Here is a 23,143-nt window from a genome sequence, read left to right as displayed (position 1 = left end):
GCAGGCCAGCGACCAATGAAATATCCTGTGGCCATACACTCCGCCTTTTCCTGTCAAATTGACCAATGGCGTTTAAGTTGCAAAGTCGCGCATCATTCTCTGTTTCCCGTTTGTCTTTGTTGTGATATTTATAATTTTTTTTCTGAATATGTAATTCATAAATGACCAAATTAAACCGCAACTTCTCATCGGACGCGAGTCCCGCACAGCTTCGCGAGTTTAGCAGCTTAAATCTTGGGAATCCCGCTAACGGAAGTCAGCTAGCTAAGCTCATATGAGCTAATTGTAGCTAACAGCTAGCTACCGTTTGTTTCAAAATAATATTTTTTTTCACCTGAGGCTCAGAAATGACGTCAGCCTCTGCTAAGGTAAGCTTTCACCTGCTTATGTTTTTTTTCCTTTTACGTAAGTGCAAAAATTGAGCTTAAAAGCCAACTTGTAGAGAACCGGTCATGTAGCTGCACACATAACTCAATTTAATTCAATTGCTGCATCATGAAGAAGAGCGTCATGAAATATACTTTAATATCGTCCCCCCCCCCCCCCCCTAAATTATAAAAAGTAGAGGCAAATTCGGCACATACTGAACACCCAGAGCTTTTCTTTTTTTTTTTTGCGCAGAAATCCAGTTGATTAGAAGCAGTGCGGTACTTTCTCCTCACCGTGACAGCAAGATGTGTTAAAAGTGAGGCTGTGTTGTTCTTATCAGAGACAAATGATGAACAGAAACAGCATTCAGATGCAGCAACACATCGCACTGACTGTACTGCAGAGAGAGTCCTGATAAATCAGCTCACTGTTTCAGCTCAGAGTAAACCTGCTTTGTGCTTCACTTTTTCCTCAGATTGTTTAGAAATGCAGTGAATGTGTGTATATGCACGTGGTGCACACCTGATCCAGGTCGTGATGGGTCTCCATGTTTACAGTGAGGGAAACACAGCTGGTGGTGTAGCACCTGAGTGTGCAGTTAAAGGTCGTGTGCAGCGTAGATCATGTCTACGGTCACTGTTTAAGTCGGAGCATTGATGGCTGTGTTTCCTGCAGGTGGGCGAGATCTTCTCAGCAGCTGGCGCTGCTTTCACCAAGCTGGGAGAGCTGACCATGCAGCTCCACCCAGTGTCCGACTCCAGCCCTGCAGGGTGAGACACACACACACACACACACACACACACACACAGAGGAAGTGGCTGCATTACTGACAGTGTCAGTTGGTTGTGACCAAACACTGTAGCTAACTTTAAACTATAAACTGAATGTGAGCCTCACACACATGCAGGGGGGATAAAACACAGAGCTGGAAACGAGCAGCGTGGTTTCACGTGAGCGGTTTGTCGACATGTTTGAGTTTTTCTGTGAACTGATGCCGTGTTTGTGTCCTCAGGGCCAAGTGGACGGAGACAGAGATCGAGATGCTGCGATTGGCTGTGCGTCGGTTTGGAGACGACCTCAACAACATCAGCACGGTGATCAAAGAGCGCACAGTGTGAGTGTTAAAGGAGCAGTTTGCCTTTTATTAATGAAGACGTTTAGTTTTAGAATCAAACAAAAACAGGAAACGAGATTCAGACGAGGTCGCCGGAGGAAACGTGACAACACGAAGGGAATCAAAAGTAACGCATGGAGGTCACTTCATGTTTGCTGTTTGTGTTAAAAGGACGGAGAATGTAGGAAACATGAGTGAGACTCTTTGGTGTCGGGTTGTTGTTGTAGGACTGCAGACACAAAACTCATAGATATGCCAATAAATGCTCACGTGACACATTTAGAGGCTTCACTGTTGAATATTTTATGTTAAAAAATTTCAAGTAAAAATTTCCTTTAAGGGTGTAAAACGCAGAATGAACTCTGATTGGCTGACGGCCGCTCCTCTTCCTCTGCAGAGCTCAGATAAAGAGCACGGTGAAGAGGAAGCTGTATGAGGACAGCCGGGTGCCCATTTCCTCCGAGTCTCCCAAGAAGAGCGTCAAGAAAACTCCAGTCGCCATGACACCCACCCCGGCGCCCGCCGCGTCCGCCATCATCTCTGTGCCGACCTCGCAAGTCGTGGCTTCCACTGGAATGCAGAGCAGCCCCTCCCTGGCCCCGCCCATCAAGAAGCAAAAGACAGCAGGTGAGATCTACTGCGTTTTTCTTTGATCTGTGTGATGTCACAGAGAGGGGACGATGGTGGTTAGAAAGAGGGGGAGGAGCTAAAGCAGCTGGTTTTAGACAAGTTGAGCTGAGGCCCAGGAGGAGATAAAGAACTGTGAGCACACAGTGGCTGACCTTTAACCCCCCGAGGCCTCAGACACGTCCTCTCTGTTAATCCGAGCTGTCCTTCTGCCTGCAGACGTGACGCTCAGCGCTCTGAACGACTCGGACGTCAACAGTGACCTGGTGGACATCGAAGGCCTCGGAGACGGCTCGTCCAATAAGAAGCTGAACTTTGATCAAGGTGAGTGTGGCGCGGGTGTGAAGGCGTGGAGCTCCTGCAGACTCACCTCAGTTTGTCCATAAACTCCTCTTCTCTCCTCAGAGAGCCTCAACCTGGACTCCAGCCTCATCATGAACTCCAGTGACCTCCCCCTCCTGTCCCGCTGACCTCTGACCTCTCCAGAGCCGCCTCACTTTCTCACTTTGTTTTATTTTATTTTTTTCCTGATGAAGCTCGAGTCAGACTTCTTCTGTTGTAGTGACGCAGATATTTTTTTATTTTCAGTGAGTTTTAGTTTCAGGTCAGTTTGAGCGTCGTTATCGTGAAGACAACGTTTGCCTGCAGATACTCATGTGCAGATTCACCTCTGACCTCTGAGCCTCCAAATTTGACCCCACCCCTGACTTTGACCTGCACCGCCCACCTGAAGCTGCAGGACGTGGTGCCAGCGGCCAACCTCCACCTTCAGAGTAAACATGATTTGATGGTAGGAGGTTCAGCGCTCTCCTGGATGTGTGAACGCCACTACACAGTGTGTGGCCCCTCCCACACCAGCATCATCACTACGATAAAATTTTTCATGATTGGCTCGTTTCAGTGTGAAGCACTGAGAGGGTCGACTCTGACCCCCCCACAAAGGCGACCACCGCTCTGAAGCTTCGTTTGCTCTGAGCTGGCGTTCTGCTGAGCTCTGCTCATCGTGCTGACATCATCGCTCGTTTACAACTTCCTGTTCAGAGGAGAGCAGCTGGCTTTTTGATGAGGTGGTGTGGGTGGAGCTTCAAGGCTCAGAGGGGCTTGAAATGACTCGGCACATGGGGTCAGGTGACAGGAAGTCTCCTTCAATCGCCTTAGAGTGGTGGACGGCAACCACGACGGTATCCGCAGCGAGCGTTGTGACCTCATCGCTGAGGGTCTGATGTAAAAGCAGTTTGAATTACGTTGAATAAACTTGACTCACAACCGTTTGACGTGTTTTTCTTACTTAGCTTCAGGCAAACACAAATCTGAGGATACGAGTTTGTTTCTTAGCCTGATGACGGTTTGGAGGCTGAAGTTTAAACGTTTATAACTTGATTTTCAGACGCCTGATCTTTACTAAAGTGTGTCTAAACCGGAAGAAATCAAAGCTGATAAAATTAGTAAATCTGTTTTTAAAGATTTTGTGCGTCGCTCGAGCAGAGCAGAGGTTCTCTGAGCGACGCTGCCACGTTGACACCAGAGTCTCGTAACAATGACGAGAACAAACTCGCCGACGTGAAGGTACAGACGTTCTTTTATTGGTATTTTTCATATACAATATAATATTTATATATATTTATAGTGTGTACATGAACAGTTTCCACTAAAAAGTCGTTCTTGTTCTCGTACAGCCGTGAGAACGTCTCGAGGGAATGAACACTTGAATATAGACTTTAATGTTTCAGTTGCATAAAAATACATCGTCCAAGTATTTACACGTGAACGTGTGACTGATGTGCTTTTAGTTCCCTTTGTCCTCAGCAATAAAACTCTAGCAGCCCTTTAGTTAAAGTCGTATCTCACTCTGGTCCTTCGCCGACTTTCAGAATTTCAGAAAAATAAAAACAGGCTTTTATCTTCATTAAAAAGTTAAATATTTAATGTTGCTGATGAGCGTGTGAGCAAAAACAATGAAACCAGCTGAAGGTCGCTCTCGGCTCATGATGTTCGTGGAGGCGGAGCCTGTTTACTGAAACACAGGTATCAGCCAGCTGTTACCATGTGACTGACAGGGAAGTCTTGGTCACATGATCACAGGCGACGCCTCTGCAGTCTGAAAACCCAGTAGGTAAGGCGTAGTTTGTGTGGGCCCTGAAGGTGGCGCTGTGGTGTCAGGCTGAGCCAAACATGATTTCCACACAGGATGTTTTGTTGGAGCTCAGAGGACTCAGATGAAGCCTGAGCGAACTGGACCTGAGCTGCTGTCAAACTGAAACTCTACAGTGTGATGGAGGCGGGGGAACTACGGGGCCCCCCAGGGTCATTTCTGACGTTTGACTCCCGGCGCTCTGCCAGAGTGAAATACTCCTTTAATGCTGAAAAACTTTCAGCAAACACCTCTCTGAGAACAGCGCTCACGTCCTCGCCTCTGCATCAAAGTCTGTCCGTGTCAGGATGTAACAGGATGTAACGGATAACAGCTTCATGTCCAACACGACACGTGTCCAGAATCACACGACACGTGCGTCACATATAAAAATAAAAACATGATATTGGACTTCAGACACCTGCAGGACGAGAGTCTCGACAATGAAACACAAAGATGTTTAAACCCGAGTCCGTCACATTTCTGTCCCGCTACATAACGCCTCGTCTCTCCAGAGCTACCGACAGCATGGGATGGCGCTTGTGCAAAGTTCATCTCACACACACACACACACACACACACAGGAAGTTGTCTTAAAGCTACGGTCTGTCGTGACCTCTGAGGAGCGTCTGTCCTGCTTCAGACGCTTCAAACTGGAAACGATTCAGATCCTGATTCAGACAAACTGCATGAAAAACGCAGAAGAAGAATCATTAAATGTCTGATTTACATCTTTTGTGACACGTTTTACTTTTTAAAAAATTTAAATAATAGTTTATTTTTTCCTTTTAGACCAGGGGTGTTGAACTCCAGGCCCCGAGGGCCGGAGTCCTGCAGGTTTTAGATCTCACCTTGGGTCAACACACCTGAATCACATGATTAGTTCGTTAGCAGCCTCTGGAGAACTGCAGGAGCTAATTTAGCCTTTAAATCAGCTGTGCTGCTTCAAGGACACATCTAAAACCTGCAGGGACAGGGGCCCTCGGGGCCTGGAGTTGCCCACCCCTGCTTTAGACATTTTAGCAGGTGAAGACTTTGGTGTGGGCCTGCTCACGAAGCCTGCTCGCCATGTGAGAGCGCGTTGGTCTGGACCAGGACAGAGTCAGAGTCGTGACAATAAAGCAAGAACAGAAAAAGCAGCAGAACTGGACAGCATCCTCCCACGAGGTCATGTCATCAGCCTCTGAATGAAAGGACGATAAAATGGTCAAACTGTGCAAAGTGGTGACGGCAAAAAAAATCTGCCTCTAAAAAAAACTACAAAGCTTTTGTGTCTGCGTCGCCGATGGCGACCAACGCTGAGCGGGTCTTTCTCTTTAACTGGGAATAAAGACACTTCATCAAAGAGCTTATAGAGACTCTATTTACAAACATGTCTCACTGAAGCCTCAGGCCTGACCTTTGACCCGACCGCCGCTCCTCCCAAATGAAGACATGTTCAGGCACGATGAGTGATCGTAGGAAACTGTACAACACTGTGCAAACGCTGGAAGCAGAACTGCAGCTCGTCCACATAAAGCTCTGCCTCCGACCTCTGACCTCAGATTTGTGCTCACATCCTCACAGGAACATCATTATGTCCAGACCGGTGAACGGGTGCTTCCAGCAGGAATATTCTTACAGCACAAACCTGCTCACTGACATGCGGCGTGAACTTTGACCTTATGGAGCCTTCAGCAGCAAATACAACTGTTTACACGGCAGGCCGGCGTTACGACTGCTGCACCACGAGGATAATACTTCATGGTAACACCACACCAAACCACATCAACTGATGCTGCTTTGTTTGCTTTGGTGTCAGTGAGCTTCCTCCATAAAATAATCCTGTCATGTAACTAAATGCTGCTAACACTGAAGAACTGACCGGCCCCTCTCATGGTGGGGGCTGCACCTGCACAGTCCAGCTTCCCCCGTCAAACGGCCTCAGGAAGCACTCAACACTAAACTCTCTGTAGGTCAGGTGTGGCTGATAAATCAAGCAAAATAACTTTAGTGGGTTGAACGAGTTCAATCATAAATGTATCTGAGAGGAAGAGCGCGGCTTCTTTCTGCAGGTTCAATATGTACAATCGAACCCTGCAGGCCGAAGGAAGGTCAGCGCACACAGCTGCTCAAAGTATTCACATATAGATACACTATTAACAGGAAACCACCGCTCTACTCTTACTGGAGACCGGCTTAAAAAACGGCCTCGTATCCGTTGACGAAACCTCCAACTGAGCTCTGACGAAACCAGAAGGATCCAGTCTCATCCACAACTGGAAGTTTTCATTAAAACACAAAAAGTCTTCGAAGGCTGAAGTTTTGTTCAGAGGCAGAGCTTCAGCCCACCGTCGTGTGGTTTTGGGATTGGGAATGATCCTTGATTCGATGAAGGGCCGCGAGTCCAGATGATCATGAACACTCTTGTCTAAATAAACCTCATCATTTCTATGTCTTCCTTACAGAAAGATTTCTGAGATTTTACAAAAGCAACTTCAGGAAACAAAAGTTCTGCTGAAGTTTCCGAGTTTGATTCCGATCCCGTCGATTGAAGAGGAATTCAAATGTTCCTGAAGTGCCTCCAAAGACCGTCCGGGCAGCGTTTAAGTCCTGAATACAACTCAGGACCTCGTTTGAACTATCTCAATAATAACTACAGAGAAACAGGAAGTTGAACATGAGCAGCATCAGCTGATTGGTCCGTTTGGACAGGAGCCTCCAGGTTTCACCCGTCCACGTGTTTTTAAAGAAAGGACGCCAAAGAACGGGACATCCTCTGGCTTTTCCTCTTTCTTCTTCAGTCCTAATTTCTGCTCCATGTTCACGTAAGGATTACCCACAAACCCCTTCACTCCAAGCTGCGCTTGTTCAGCCCGATTACACAACCAGCGTGTCTTCAGTCCTACAAAGTTTCCCGAGTTTACTTCCTGATGTCACGATGACACTGATGTCGAGTCCTCTCGGCGCTGTTTGATGGCAGTGGTTGTGGCCTGGATGTGGGGTGGAGCCACAAAGCGACATGATTGTGGAGATGAATCTTCAATCAGCCAATGGGACAGCTGGAAATCTACAGAGGCGGGGCTTACAGGGACACTGGTGGATGACTGGAACAGATCTACGATGTGATGAAGGTTGAAGTTCCTCCAGCTGCTGGCGGGCGGGCTGCGCCCACTGTGACGGGGTCGGGACTGGAGGTGAGCTGGTCTTTAATGTCCAGGGTGCTGGTGGGAGGTGAAGGGAGTGAAGGAGGGTGGGGGCGAGAGAGACAGGGGGTGGGACTGAGGAATGGACCCTCCCACAGGAGGAGAGTCTGCCGCTGACTGTGAGACGCTGAGAAGAGAGGAGGAAGATCAGTTTTCACGTTTTAGGTTTTGAACACAATGCGTCTCTCAGGTGATCCTCACCTGACTGTGTAGCTGCTGTGGTGGGTGGGGTCTGTCACCCCAGCAACAAAGAGCTTCTTTGGGGGTCCATCTGACTCCACCCCCCCTGAGGGATGAGTTTTCCCAGATTTACACACGTTTGTTTCAAGACTGCAGAATAAGAATGATCAACAGTAAAATGTTGGTTACCTTTCCTCTTCAGCGGAGTCAACGCCGGCCACCTCACCGTGGTGCTGACCGCAGGTCTGCGGGCAATCAACACATTCGTCAGCACAGTGGCGCAATGAACACACAATAAATCAGGCTTAGGCGTTAGACAAACCTGAACCTCCTGGTAGGACTCGGGGACGAGTTGGGCGTGACGCCGCTGTCGTGTGACGGAAACCACTGAAGAAGAAAAAGCTCTGGTTTAAATGAACTTCATTCACTGTTTGATCTGGTTTAGTTTCAGGTCCAAGTCAGGAGATTCAAACTACATTCAAAACTAACGCTCTTTCTTATTGGTCTAAAAACTACAATACCCATCAGGCTCAGCAGGTTAGAAAGAATAAAGCATCCTGACAGGAAGTGCTGCTGTAAACCATCAAAATAAGAGTGAGGCAGCATGAAAGCTGATGTGGAGAAGCTCACCACTGATGTGTGGTTGTGCCACTGGCTGACTGGAGGAACTGGGACCAGACTGGAAGGACTGGAAGAGAGACAGAGGGTTACTGACTGCTCGTTTAAACCTCAAAGATAGAAGCAGAGTTTCTGGATTACCCGAGTCTCTGCAGAGTCCCTCTGAGCGTCATCTCCGTGTTCTCCTCCTGAGGGGAAGCAAACACAGACACTGAAGCACTGCTCTTTGATTTAAAATAGCTTAAACACGTTGTAGACGATGCTGAGCAAAAAGAGAACGAAAGTGGCGTGCTGGCAGAGCAGGAAGTCTGTCCTCACCTGCCTCTTGTGGTCGAGTCTGTATCCGGTCAGAGAGAAAGGAGACAGAGGGACGAGCTGAAAGAGGAAAAATGTGTAAAACAGGAGCTCAAAGAGGCTAAAACGGATAAAAAGTGGACTGAAAGGTTTACGTGAAGCTGAAATGAAGAGAGCATCATTTAAAGGACAAGACTGTGCAGGTCAGAGGTCACGAGCTGCGAGTTTGTAAGCTGTGCTGCCATCTTTGTTTGAAGGCTGGAACTGTGCTTTTCCATCAGGCTTCGAGTCGAGAGAGAAGGTCATTTGATTCTATCATCACTGATCGTTTTGTAATCGGTTGTCTAACCCTTAATATTCTGTTACTTCCTGGTGTATTTCTGGCCCTGCTGTCTGAACTTAAGTTAAAAAGCTGCAACATGAATAAACGTTTTATTATTAGATCTGAAAACTGTCTCTGAGTGATCCCCACAGTTTAGTCTGACGTTTATCACTGTTTCTAGTCCTGCTGAGTTCCTCAAGGATCCAAACAGGAAGTCCTGACGGGATATTTGCTGCTGATCTTTATGCTGAAGACAAACGTACAAAAACAAAGTTACAGAGAGAACGTGGTGTTTGGCCCAGCGTCTATGATGATCATCAGATTAGAGACTAACATGTGCCTCTGCTCTGTGTTTCTACGGCAGATTAAAAGGTCAAATGTGGTGCTTAACTTATAATTTCTCCTCAGTACTTGAACATTTTGAGTTAAAAGTATGTTGAACAGTAAAACACGAGTGCAGTTGGCTCCTTGTTTCCTTCTGCAAGCGTACGAGCAGTCATAAACATCAGCATGAGGTGCAGTTAGGGGAGCTGTGATTGGTTAATGAGACCTTCCAGTTTCAGCCCTCAATAAAAAACTTTAATATCCAGATCAGAGGGTTTTTCTCAAAGCTGGTGCAGCTGTCACATCTGGTTCCTGTGCAGCTCTCTGTCTCTTCTGGTTTCAGTTTCGGTCGACCTCTACAGCTCAAAGGAAACACCTGACGCTTCAGATCAGGTGTGTTTAAACACTGTGTTATCTCACTGCTTATGAACATTTTCCGGTAAATAAAGTTTTTGCAGCACTACTGACCTGCGAGGGACAGCTGGGGTTGATGGAGATGCTGCTGCGTCTGTACCGAGCCGAGGACACGGGACTGAAGACCGTCATCCCGTCACTGAGAGAGACCAATAACGTGATAAATATGATAATCAATAACCTCTCGTGTAATTTTCACAGAGCCGAGGTTTGGATATTTAAATATATAAAATATCTATTTATTGGCATCAGTATCTTAAACAATTATGAACAATTATGTTAAAATTTTATTCTCATATGTTCAGGGTTCAAACTGATTCTTGCTGCCCTCATGCTACATGTTATTTTTTAAATCTGTTTAATGATTTTCAAAGTACAAAAATTTTATTTTTATCCAAGTAGCCACAGAATTTTTTAATTTCTCATATTTACATTTTTTAGATTTGCAAATTATTTCATGTGTAAATAAACTGTAGTTTAAACTAATTATTATATAGACTATAGTGGCTGCTACTTTCAAGCTAAGACATTAGTAATCACAGCAGAAGATTACCAAACATAAAAACAGTAATAAGTTGGCCATGTTTACAATTTTTCTGTACATTTCTATTATTATCACAAAGTGAAAACAAGATAAGCACAAGTAAAATAAAAATTTAATTTTATTACATCACACCTGGCATTAAGCCGAATAAAAGACCAGAACTGTTGTATTAAAATGACTTACTTTATCTATTAAAATGATACCTGCGAGCTTTCTGTGACCAATACATTAAAATTTAAGTTCTTTTGGACGGAGTTCAACGTGTGGTGTAGAACCACTAACCTGACACTCGTGATCATGGGGGCGCTGTTCGACCTGCGAAGTGCCCCGCCTCCTGCGCCTGCGCACTGGTCCACTTCCATCCGTTCCATACTTTGGTCCACAGGCCCGACTGCGCCGTCTGCCGGCCTTCAACCGCTTGACGGCGGCTACGGGCTCTACTCGAGCCCGGTGGAAGCCCGACCCGCAGGCCTCGCTAGCAGCAAGCCCAGAGCTGCCAAGTCAGCGGGCTGAACAGCGAAGCTGGCCTCTCTTTACCGCATCTCCTCACGAAAACCTTAATATCCGCGTGTGACTGCGGGCCACGACGACATTTATGACCCACAGCTGGCTTCACTTGCTGCGCCGCTAACGTTATTTTTTACGACTGCGTAAAACCGCGAAAAATACGCAGAAACAGCCGCGATAAAGTTCGCTAAATGTGCCCAGCAGAGCCTCCTCCTGGGCCCGGCTTTGTGGGGAAACTTTTAATCCGCACAGCTGATGCGACTTTTAGGATTAGCTGCGGAGCTAACAGCAAAAACCTCCAGAGATCAGAAAACCGCTAAGCACCCGCGCCACACTGTCCGAGGCGGGAAGGTCCGCCTGTCTCCGGGAAGAGGCGGTCACGCCGGCCCCGAACCCACCGAGCACTCCTGCGGAGGAGTCGCGAAAACTCCGAAAATTAACAGTTTGAAAGATTTTTACAACATAGTCCTTCAACCAAATACAGGCAGTTCGCCAACTGTGGAAACAGCGCCGCCGGCCGGCCACAGGGGGAACTGCAGCCTGCCATGCAAACACATAAAAAGTTCTGTCCTGTTTCTTCCTCCAAAACTGAAAGATGATCATACATGACAAGCATTTCCACACTTTAACATAAGATGCACCGATATTTAATACACTAAAAAATCTAAATGCCTTTAATTTAGTGAAGAATTGGTCATTTTCTTATTGTCCAATGGTTAATCCAGCTCACACCGATTTATCATTATTATCATTTTTAATTATTCTAATCTACAGAACAACGTGTGATATCATAGCATGTAGCTGTAGTTTATATCAGTGTTTGTCACACTGGGTGTTGAAATTGAAGTTGAGTTCTGTGTGAAATTATCTCTTAAAAGATTTATGACTGTAATGTTAACAGTGATGACTTTAAATCTTATAGTGGTAAAATGAAGCATTGGTATTGGTTTTGATCAGTGATTTAGTTTTCCTTTACTGTCTGGTTCTGATTTTAAAATAAAACAATTTTAAGATAACTCTTTATTGTCGTTTCAGTCATATTTAGTACAATAGTACAATGACATTGGAAAATTGTCCCACGCCAGAAATAAACACAACACAGTAAACTTTAAAGTGGATAAAAGTGCAAAAAAGTATGACATAATAAATTCTAGAATGGATGTTTGTTGCACATTATTGCCCCCCAAAAGTCCAGGGAGGCAGTCATGCCAGCTGTTAGCACTGATTAGGGCTATTGCTAGGGCTGGGTATCGATTTCTATAACTGATTCAATTCAGATTCAGTGAGAAATATTATAATTCTGGTCATTTATCAGTACAGTCTATATTTTTATATCCATGTATAAACACAAAGCTGGCACTTGTGAGACTTCGGAGGTGTGAGCATCACAGCAGATGTCTTTGCGTCAAAGTAACTGAGGATAAAACACAGAAAGATGAAAAACAGAAGAAAACCATGAATCAACATCTGAACGTTACCTGATGCTGCTGAAGATGAAGCAGAGCAAAGTTACAGAGGTTTGATTAGAGACACAGCTGAGCAATCATTTGTAAAAGTTTACATTTCTTTGTTATTGAACAGCAGAAATGAGGCTTTTTTGTCAGTGGTCATTGAAAAAAACCACATCTGACAGCGCTGCACACAACGGTAGACTGGTGTGTAGCAATCAAGCGAATACTGCAGAAAATAGAGGTTTTGATGGTAACCTGGTCTCTGACACTGAGACAGCTGCACGGATCCTTCAGGATGTCCAATGAGTGAGCCATGTTAACGACCCTCTGAAGAGCCGTGGTGCAGCCAGAGAGCCAACTTTGAATGTGAAGCTAAAGTAAGCTACGTTTATTTGCTTAATAAATTTAAAATTATGTTTCTTAAAAAAAGTTAAAAATGAATTTAAATGGTGTTTAAACAAAGCACGTTTGTCTTTTTATTAATTATCATTAGTTCTGTTTTTCCTGAGTTTACTTTAACAGATGGGTGGAAAAGAAATGAGGGACGTTCATTTATTCATTTTATACCATTATATCTGTAATCTGGTCTTTAAACTTTCAGGAAACAGTCGTACATCCAGGGTGGCGTCTTTACACAGTTAAACTCAGTTTAAGTCATAAAAACTGAGTGTTTTGTATTTCATGTTTAAATGATCATCAGCTCAGACAGGAAGTTCTCATGACTGAGCTCAGTAACACGGAGCGTCAGGACGGAGGTTCGATGGCAGGAATGTTGTGGTGTTTCCTCTGTTGTTGTGAATTCTTCATCTGCGCTGAGTCGTCATCTCCAAAATATGGTGAAACTGGACACCGGCAGCCGTAACCCCTTCACTGCCGCTGTGCAGATGTTTCCCACGAGGAGAGAATCAGCTGGACCTGAACCTGGACCAGAGTCCCACCTGGACCGAGTCCACCACAGACATGAAGTTATTAGACGATTCCAACATTTTACTGAAAAAGCACCCAGAGTGTGTTTCAGCGAATCTCCGTTCAACTCTGATCCACATCCAGCAACAAAGATCATTTCAACATCCCAAACCTTCAGGTTCACATCGAGGCAACCACGGACACTACGGCAACATCCTCAGTTGGCCAACCTCTGCATGTAGCAACTTCTGCCCCAAAACCAAATATCTAAGCACAACATACACGACTACAGCAACACCTGTAACCAGCCTCAGCAACTACAGTGAGAACGCCTGCATATGCAACTGGACCGAATCACAGCAACCCCACCAACTTGCAACTAAGATGGCAAATATTCCAAAACTAAAAGCAACTAAAGCAAAACAAGCTTATTTGGTGCAACTAAGTAACCATAGTAACAGTAGCTGCAACCTTAACCACACAAGGCAACCATTGACACAACAGTGTGCATCCGCAATTAAACACAGCAACTTCTGCAGCCAAGCTAACCGCAGCAACAAGATGGGGCAACTCCTGCAACTAAAGCAACCACACCGCTCCTGACTGCACCTAACAGTCCACACTCGGGGCTCACGCACCCGCACACCGGAGTACTCCAAGTACCGTCCCGTTACCGTCAGCGCTCGTGCCGTCGGTCGCTTTAACGATCAGACGAGAGGTTAAATCTGGGAGAGCGGAAGGGGAGGTGGAGGAGGTGCTCCTTCCTCAGACGGAGTTAAAATAGTTTCAGGAAACTTTGAGCTGCTTTACTCGAGGTTCCCGAAAAAACTGCGAAGCTTCGCGGGAGGCGCACACGGAGCACCCGGGGGGCCGCAGACGGACATGTCGGGGAGAACCGGAGCCGCCTGGATGTGACTGGTAGGTGGGTGTCCCCGCTGCTCCTAAACAACATGCGGCCAGAGCAGCGCGACAGCAGCGGGACACTGCGGAGCCACAGCCGCCGGGAGGGCTCAGAGAGCAGCAGTCAGAACTCCGATCATTGGCCTGTATCTACAACCACATGGGCAGATCATTTACAACCTTCCGTAAACATATTTAAACGTTACCAGATTGTTGAAACTGTTCCTCAATTATTGATTTTATTTGGCATATGTGCAGCTTTACATGATTATTGCTGGGTTATTAATGATATTAATAACTTTAGCTCACACCACTGCTCAGTCCCAGCTCCAGATGTTTATCCTGGGTTTCTACAGTAGCTTAACATGAGTTAAAGTCCAAAATAAGCCCCCTTTATCTTAAACTGGACCTTCAGTTCATCACCTGCCTGAAACAAGCAGTGTCATAGAAACGTACAGAATAGCATTGATGCTAATGCTGTATCGATAAATATCTTAACCTTTGTGTTTTGACTGTATATTAACAGCCTGTGAAACCTTTAAACACAGAAGCTGAGCCAAAGGGCTTCACTGACAGGACCATTCACACTAAAAAGTTTCAAACTACTACTATTGTTGTGGAAAGTTAAATTCACTGTGATTTAGTGATCATTAAAATATGTCCAGGACTATCAAATAAGTTATGACACACTGAGAGGTTGCCATATTATTAGTATTGGTATCGGCAATACTGGCCCAATATTTGCTTAATATCAAATAGATACAAAAATATGCACTGTGGCACAGCATTTTAGCCCCGCCCTCTTTAAGCCACTTCCATATTATTGGCTGCCACTCATAAACAGAATGGAAATGGGTGGGGCTTCGCTGCCTGAGATAACCATATAAGGTATTTCTCCTCTGTGTGACTTCTTACAGATCCAGGAGTAGAAAAACTGCAACATGTTAATGAGTGTTGTGGATAAATCGTCTCAGACATTCTGTAGGTTTAAGTTTCCACCTGGTTTTTAAATGAAAACAAAGCTGTTTGTTGCTTTTTGTGTTTACACATGTTATTGTTTACTTTTTGTTGATCTTGCTTTGGTTCATTCAAGGAGGATGGAGGGAGAGAAAGAGACGTCTGAGGAGAAGGAGGAGGAAGAGGAGGGGGAGGAGAAGGAGCTTCATCAGGATCACCCCATGGAGGCATCCTCTCTGGACCAGGACCTTCCCATCATGCACTGGGAGGAACTGAGCCAGCGGATAGCTGAGCTGGAGAAACAGGAGCAGGAGCGGAGGGAAAGGTCAAAGGTCAGCTATAGATAATGTTCAGAGTTTGAGGCTCTGTTTCTCAGTCAGTGGGAAAAACTACATTTCCCATGATGCACTTCGCTGGACAAAGAAGGAAAAATCAAGGACCAAACCTGCAGTTCATCTAATGTCCACTAGAGATTCCAGCAGTTAGTCAGTTCGAATTTTAAAGTAAAAACAAAAACAAGCAAAAACAAGGCGGATTTTGGTGCATCGCCTTCTTAGCGACCACCTAGCAACAGCCAGCAACCTTCAGCAGCCACTGGGCAACAGGTTGGGCAGCACACACAATCCGTAGCCAGCTGTGGTTTCCATAGTTTCAGGCTGTAACCTGGAACTAAGCGTTAGAGCCTGAGAGCAGGATCTGCAGGAATATGAGCAGAATTAAACCAGCAGACATCTGTAAACAGTGCCGGTTGAAAGAGAAGCTTCACTTCAAATTTTTAGTTTGCTGCTGTTCAGTTGCATTGTGGGAAATGTAGTATCCAGCATGGTTTGCCCCCCCTCTGCTCTTTACCTAAGGTCTCTGAGGAGCTTGTTCCTGATCGTCTTTGCCGTTTCCCCTGTTTTTTAATTCAATCCTGAACAGGATGAGATTGTGTTTGTTGTGTCTGAAGAGCCGCTGCCGTAATCCACACCGAGCTAAAACAAGGAGGAGGAGGTGGTTTAACGACCTGGTGTCACAGCTGCATGTTTATACGCTCTCTGGTGACACGACGATCACTCAAAACTTCCCAACGTCAGTTTCCTGTTTGCTCTGGGCGACAGCCTCTCATCTGTGCTGCTTTTTGGGCTGATACTCATCACACTTTAGTTTTTACTACATTTCCTCTGATTGGTGAGAATCTGCTGCTGCTGGAGTACTTTTTTTCTTGCACCCTTGCTTCGCTGCACAGAAAAATCTGAAACCAGTCTGACTGGTTTGTTGTCAACATAAACTGTATATAAAAGATGGACGTGACCACTGTTGAAAGGCCAATGTTAGTTCATGGTTGGTTTTTAAAGCCAGTAGGAACCATATTTGTAGTTTCATAACAATTTAATATTATTTCACATTTTCTCTGGTTTGTTGCAGCTTTTGCTAAATAAACAGCAAAAGTTGATGAGAATAAATAAATCAATAAAATTTAAGTCTGATAATCATTTAATTGGCAACTAAGACACAGCTGACAGACATCCCTGACAAAACAACCATCTCAACCTTTGTGCAATTAAAACCAACACCTGCAACTAAAAATAGCATCCAGCAGCTAACCACATCACTCACACAAACATGGCAGCAACACCTGCAACTAACAATATCAGTTACTATAACTCAGTCTCCTGCAACTATAGCAACAGTATTAACTAAGTATTATTGCTTGTGCAGCGAATCCAATCTAACACCTGCAACTATGCATGGCAATGTCTGCAACTAAAACCAGTCACAGCCAAAAAAAACCACCAACCAGTAAAACCAAAAAAACCCATCACTGCACTAAACCAACACCAGCAACTAGACAAGGCAACATCTGCCGCTGAAAATGGCTATTTGTGCAACTAAGAAAAACAAACAGCAGCAACTTTAAAAAAAAATACTGTAACCTTGCAATTAAACAATGCAGCCCTTCACAAAATACCTACAAATAACAACACCAGTTATTGTAAATAAACAGTATGCTGCAACTACAACAGCTCCATCTTAATATGGCAACATCTGCAATTGCAGCAGCAGCTTTAGCAACTTATGCAACTAAACTAACTCTGACTCAGCACGGTTAGTTGTACAATTTATCCAGCAAGACAACAACCAGACATGGAAATTTCCAAATATGGCAACCACTGACACTACAGCAACACCTGCAGTTAAACACAGCAACGTCTTCTAATAAACCAACCCCTGCAACCAGCAACACAAAATAGTCTCAGCTTCAGCAACTAAACCAACTGCTGCAACTAGAGCAACAGTGCTACACTAAGTTTTTGTGCAACTGAACCAACAAAACCAGTGCAAACACAGCAATGCCTGCAACTAAATGTCAACTTCTGTAACTAAACTAAAATACTGAAACTAAGGCAACCAAACACAGCAACCAATAAGGCTAAACCTTCCAGTCCAAGTCCTGGATGCACCTTTAGAGCATCTAGTGGTCATCGGGGGAACTGCAACTTTTGATGCTTCATTTTTCAGTCCTGGATGTTGATGGTTAGTCGTCAGGTGATCGGTGGAGAATTATCCTCAGGTAATGTTGTCTTCCTGCAGAGAGGGGCGGGGCTGAGGACGGAGGGAAATCCAGATGGGGTGTGGAGCAACGTCTGGGGGGAAGAGGAGGAGGAAGACTTCAGGAGGTGTCGAGTGGCAGTTGTTACGTCACGGTAATGAAGCGTCGTGGATAATCTCTGTTTTTTGTTGAGTTCGTGTTTGTTGGTTTGAATCTGTCAAAGTGTTGCCCAGTGAAGACGGTGACCTCGCAGCTCGCTCCTACACCACTGCTCCATCGTGCAGGATGGAGGGAGCAACACTTGCTGGTTAGCGAGGTCCCACCGTGAAGCCTCCAGATGCATTTTCATCGTCTTTGCAAGAAATTAGCGATGTTTTTGTTTCCAGCATCAAATCGATGCATACAGTCGGATAATTCTTCCAAATTCTGATAATCCGATGACTCAGCAGAGCGTTTTCAAATCACGGTAAATTCCAGCTAAAGTTACCGTCACAATCTGGTACCGCGTGGCGTCGCATAAATGATTGTGGTGAGGCAGATGCTGGCGTCAGCCCGTTGCAAGGATATGGTCTTCCTCACAAAGAGGTGAGAAGTTAGTAGCTAGCTCGACTGTAATGTAACTGTACTCACTCTGGGGGTCTCTCTTCCTACCACGATAGTAGAATGACACCCCCTGGTGGTGCTGTGCTGTAATAACAGTTGTTACAGACTGACTGCAACATGTTGGCAGTCTGAAGTTATAAGTTCGGTCATCTGGCAACCTCTGAGTTTCCGTGGTCACGGGGAGGTTGCCGTCCTGTTTTTATTCGAGCGTGGCCGTGCCGTTACCGTCTGTGGATTCGGCCATGAGTCGCAGCTAGCTGATGACCGTTTCTTCCCCTCTCATTTGTGAAGGAAATAAAGCATTTTATTTGTTTACAGATTTCACAACCACAGAAACCTGCAGCTGTGCTTCATCAACAACAGCGACAGTGAAGAGGAGGAGGAGGAGGCCAATAAAAAGGTGCTTCCTGCTCTGCTTGCTGCAGCGAGTTTCAGGACACAGATCAGGGACAGATTTTACTGCAAATGCAACAAAATGATTCAGAATCTAAGCTTCAGAAGTTTCATGTAGTGAAAGGAGAGTTCGTCTGTTCGTGAAACCAGTGTTGCTGTTTGTAATCACTGAACATTTTAAGCTTTTGGGATCTGTGAACCTCTAGCAGAGCGGCAGCAAAGCTGGGTGTGGACACAGCTTTTCTCAAAGGATATTTAGACACTGCTAAACATTTGAGAGCAGCAGCCGAGCCAGTGTTACTACCAGAGATCTGCAGGAGAGTCCGGCCAGAGCAGGAGAGCATCAGTTCATCGCCAGGCAACAATAAAAATAAAGAACAACTCGATCACGCGGAAAAATGGGCTCGACCTTTAGAGTTTTCGGAGTCCATTGTACAGAGAGATCAAATTTAAAAAAGAAGCTGAAACACTGATTGGACGTCACCGAGGGTTAAACGATGGGGGAATCCTTTCCTTTGTCTCTGAGTCATTGTCAGGCACTAACTCGTGTTCTCACTCGTCACTGAACACACCGCTGCACGAGGAGTGTAACTCTAACTGTTATTAAAGCTGCTTTTTGTGATTATCTGCTGCAGAACGTAGCGGCAGCTGCCACCAGCAGGGGGCAGCGTTTCTCCAGCGAGTCTTGTTGCTGTTTTTCTGAACCCAGGCTCGCCTTTAACTCACCACTGCCTAATGCTCAGCTTAAAACACAGTCACAAACAGGTGCTATCCACAGTCTGACCTCTGACCTCTGACCCTGTCAGGTCACAAAGGGAACAGGGCACAATGGTTGCCATGCCGCTGGGTTGAAACAGGAAGTGGCCACGGCTCTGAGGACGTTGAGAGACAAGTTGCTGGCCGAACAGAAGGAGGAGGTGAGTCCGAGCCCGAGCCCGAGCAGCAGATCGATGACCTGTAGCTCATCTGTGTGTGTGTGTGTGTTTGCTGCAGCGGCTGGCTGGCAGCAGCTGCGTGGCCCAGCGGAAACATCTGGAGCGCTGGGAGCTGCAGGAACGCTCGCTGCAGCAGCTCGGCAGCTTGAGGGCGTCGCTGGAACGAGACGTTCACGGTACGCAGAGCTTTAACGGAAACACAACGGTGCTGCTCACAGCCTCACATCTGGGTTTCATTTAGAGTCGATCTTTATTTCACAACTTTGTCTCTGTTCACGTCCAACAGATTTGTTCTTGAAAATAAAGAAACAAATTTATATATTTGTCAGTGCGCCCCAGGGTGGCTGTGGCTACAATGTAGCTGCCATCACCAGTGTGTGAATGTGTGGATGACTGGACGTGTAAAGCGCTGTACAAATACAGGCCGTTTACCATTTGCAGGAAAAGCCAGGCTGGTTTTCTAACGACATACCTCATTAGCCTCATAGTGAATCTTTTAGTCTGTCGGTGAAGACATTAAAACTTTGAATAGAAAAGATGTGAAGCTAATCGCAGCTGTCAGTAATCTTTCCACAGCCCTGAGACTTTACTTCCTGTAGAGCCGACTGAAGGCTGCTGCAGTGAAGGAAACAGGTGCGTTTCATTTATGACACAAGAAAAAAATCAGAGCTGCGCTGTGAAAAATGGAGCGTTTGATGACAGTTGTCTGGTTTTAATAATCAGACCTGATTGATCTCTCAGCCTCACCTTGCTGTGGCCTCTGTCTGACTCTACCGGGCTCAGAGATTTCTTCCACTTTGTTCTGGGGACAAACGCCTCGTGTTAGCCCTCACTCTGCTTTGCTTGTTTTCCAGCTCTGAGCTCCGAGCTGGTGGCCCACCTCCTGGTACGAGACCAGCTGAGGACGAAGCAGGACGCCATGCTGCTGGACGTCCAGGACCTGACCTAACGCCAGAACGGCACGGCGGACGCCTCGCACAGTCTCTGCCCAGTGCTCCTTCTTTCAGCCTCTCTGGGACCAGGCCGACTGCTCGGGCGTGTCAGCCCCTCAGCTGTTTACTGCGACAACCTGCCGGTTCATCTAAACTGACCAATCAGCACCATCCAGAGAAACGACGACGACATGATCCTGGAGGACTCACGTCGGTATTCACAGAAAGGAATAACGTTCATAACAGAGCTCAGATGTTGGAGGTTTTTTTTGGTGAAGTCAGATTCATTCATCAGGACGGCCAATCAGCTGCTGGCTTGTGACAGTTTAAAGTCTCGGTCGTTGTTCTGACTCCTGACAATCGGGCTTGTTATGTTTCAGCAGCTCCGTATGTGACGCCCAAGTTCATCCTCAGCCTCAAACAATCATTGGAGCTCATGTTCCTTTAAGGCCCGCCTCTCTATAAGCACACTCTCTTCTGATTGGTCATCTGTTAAGTCCCTTGTCACCTGTTTTTCAGCAGGTGACATGTTCATGCAGCATTTTCTCAGCACGTTTCCAGGATCACGAAATCGTTCTGCTCCAAAACTGCACGACAGGGGTCTTCATCTGCACCACAGATTTACAGGCTCGGCCTCTGAAAATGAAACTGACATTTTGGGAAAGGTTATATTTTGCTGTGACGTTTGGAGAAAGCTGGAGCTTTTCAAGTCTTTTTTGATACCTGTGCTCCTCTAAATGCTCATGTTAAGCCACCGTGGTAGCACGGTGTTATTATCCTCACTCTGTCCTACAAGAGGATTTTTGTGGAGACTTTATGTTCCTCAGAGGATCCATCGTCTTCGTCAAACAGCCTGTAACCGTGTTTTTGCCTTGAGACAGGTCGTAAAGCTACAGGATGAAATTTGGGAGACATAATCATGGTCAGCAGACCAAAAACAATGACTTTGATAAACCCACGAGTCAAACGTTTGTGGTGAGCAACCCCCTGGAAACCTGCGGTTGCTATCAGTACGTGTATATTCCCACCAAGTGGTGACGGGTTGCTGGTTATCACTGGGTGAAAATGGGTTGCAAAGGGAGCGCTCCACCCAAAAACCTCCCTGTGATTGATTTGGTTGCCACGTTTGCGTTGAAGACAACAACATGTCTGCAAACATTCACACTGAGCCGAGGGGTCGGCAAAGGCAAACAGGAAACTCCTTCAAAGTAAAAGTTGTACCTTACTACTGAAAACAACACATTTCAAAAGGTGCAACTTTTACTGTGGAGGTTTCAGGTTTGTGTTGCACTTTCCTGTTTGCTTTACCACTCGGCTTGTTGGTCGAGTGTTTACAGGAAGAGAAGTCACATGACAGCAGCGAGCGACAGCCTGCCAAACCAACCACAAAGAGGCTTCCTCTGAGCTCATCTACCAACCTCCAGCAACCTCACAGTTGGTTAAAACACAGTTTTCTGTAGCAGCTGGTGGTTGGTAGGTGGTTGCCAACCGGTCTCTAGGCCTGTCCACCTTTGGACCTTAGACAACGAATGTTACTCAGTTAGTTTAGAAGATGCATTTTCATCAGTTTAAACATCCTCATCGACGTCAAATTGGTCAACTTTCTGACTCCTAACATTACATTCAGATTTGGGAGTTTGATGATCAAATTTCATGTAAAAATCACATTTTCACATTTTTTCTCTGAGTTGCGGCGAAACTAATTAAACATAACCAACAAAAGGGATCTAACTTATCTTATTTAAGTTGTGTTACTTACTGAACTACTTTTACCTGTTACTATAAAAAGGGAACAGTACACAGATATAAGCATGTGGAGTTAAAGAGCTTAAATGATATCTTGATTATTGGACATTATACTTTTGTTTTGTTTTTTAATTAAAGGGGAATTTCACCCAAACTTGATGTGTCATCATCACATTAAAGCAAAAAATAAATAACTGAAACAACTTCAGACTAACAAAGTGAAATTCCTCTTTAACTGATGCTAAACTCTTCAGGTACCGTCTGTGATCGTTGTTTACTTTAAATGTAAGGGAAGAATCCACTGAATATAACCAACTATGTGCCATGATTGCTGCCTTACTTTACTTTTCTTCTTAAAACTAAATGTTTTGCATCTCATCCATCATGTGCTTTAAATAACTCCCTGAATCTGTTTTCATGAGCACAGTAGTCATTGATACAGGAGTCGAGGATATTTAGCGTTGTGCTCTCGCGCCTGTGATAAGAAGCTGAATGTCATTTACATTGAAAGCGATGTACTGTAAAGGGAAATGTGCTTTAAAGTGTTTAAAGTCACACTGAAATGTTTTGAGGTTGTGGAAGGTTGTGACACTGATACAAGGCTGTTAATCATCCGTGACGTTAAGAATTACATATTTTAAAATGTAAATAAAATTAACTACAAATATATTTGTATATGTAAACATTAATTCTGAAATATATTTTTAAAAGCAAAACTTAATGATGTCATATTACTGCGCTTTGGAATTGCCGTAGTTCTTCATATATGTGCATTTCTGTGCAGATGATACCCAGGTTTATCTGCAAAGACACAAAATCACTTCTTTTATTAATTTTAATGCCTTAGAGCAGGAGTGGGGACCTCCAGGCCTCGAGGGCCGGTGTCCTGCAGGTCTTAGATCTCACCCAACAACACACCTGAATCACATGATTAGTTTTTTTTTTTTTTTTACATTTTTTATATTTTTAATTTACATTTAAACTCTATATTATGTATATTGTGGATTTTGCTATTTATCGTACTGTATATTTTAATCTCTGTGTGCAGCGCTTTGTGACTACCTGTCTATGAAAAGCGCTTAATAAATAAACTTTACTTACTTAGTTCATTACCAGCCATTGAAATCGGCTGTGATGGATCAAGGACACATCTAAAAC

The 23,143-nt window shown here is 45.1% G+C and overlaps 3 protein-coding genes across 11 annotated transcripts; 2 read left to right on the top strand and 1 right to left on the bottom strand.

The window, feature by feature from the left end:
• Positions 1-75: 75 nt before the first annotated feature.
• bacc1 (BPTF associated chromatin complex component 1) lies at positions 76-4,590 on the top strand. Its single transcript, XM_085174255.1, has 6 exons — positions 76-368; positions 1,045-1,139; positions 1,382-1,483; positions 1,881-2,110; positions 2,330-2,434; positions 2,516-4,590. The coding sequence occupies exons 1-6, from the start codon at positions 348-350 to the stop codon at positions 2,578-2,580; spliced, it is 618 nt and encodes a 205-aa protein (XP_085030381.1). The 5' UTR covers positions 76-347; the 3' UTR covers positions 2,581-4,590.
• Positions 4,591-7,292: 2,702 nt separating this feature from the next.
• LOC146510577 (P2R1A-PPP2R2A-interacting phosphatase regulator 1) lies at positions 7,293-11,178 on the bottom strand. Its single transcript, XM_085174254.1, has 9 exons — positions 10,405-11,178; positions 9,633-9,717; positions 8,543-8,599; positions 8,366-8,412; positions 8,237-8,294; positions 7,929-7,993; positions 7,796-7,851; positions 7,628-7,712; positions 7,293-7,553 (listed from the first exon to the last, which is right to left on the bottom strand). The coding sequence occupies exons 1-9, from the start codon at positions 10,491-10,493 to the stop codon at positions 7,430-7,432; spliced, it is 666 nt and encodes a 221-aa protein (XP_085030380.1). The 5' UTR covers positions 10,494-11,178; the 3' UTR covers positions 7,293-7,429.
• A 1,366-nt stretch (positions 11,179-12,544) lies between these two features.
• Positions 12,545-23,117, top strand: LOC146510576 (uncharacterized). Of its 9 annotated transcripts, XM_085174246.1 has the most exons (7): positions 12,545-13,904; positions 14,804-14,867; positions 14,980-15,175; positions 17,418-17,530; positions 18,298-18,379; positions 19,179-19,483; positions 20,162-23,115. In XM_085174246.1, exons 3-7 carry the CDS (start codon positions 14,984-14,986, stop codon positions 20,559-20,561), a joined length of 1,092 nt encoding a protein of 363 aa, XP_085030372.1. In that variant the 5' UTR covers positions 12,545-13,904; positions 14,804-14,867; positions 14,980-14,983; the 3' UTR covers positions 20,562-23,115. The 9 variants fall into 9 exon arrangements, 7 of the variants coding, with proteins under 7 accessions (XP_085030372.1, XP_085030373.1, XP_085030370.1 ...); XM_085174247.1 differs by lacking the exon at positions 14,804-14,867 and having other exon boundaries at positions 12,545-13,908; XM_085174244.1 differs by having other exon boundaries at positions 12,545-14,867.
• The last annotated feature ends 26 nt before the right edge of the window (positions 23,118-23,143 follow it).

This window comes from Neolamprologus multifasciatus, chromosome 10, assembly GCF_963576455.1.
Source record: "Neolamprologus multifasciatus chromosome 10, fNeoMul1.2, whole genome shotgun sequence".
Classification (NCBI taxonomy): Eukaryota; Metazoa; Chordata; class Actinopteri; order Cichliformes; family Cichlidae; genus Neolamprologus; species Neolamprologus multifasciatus.
This window is presented reverse-complemented; position numbering and strand designations above follow the sequence as displayed.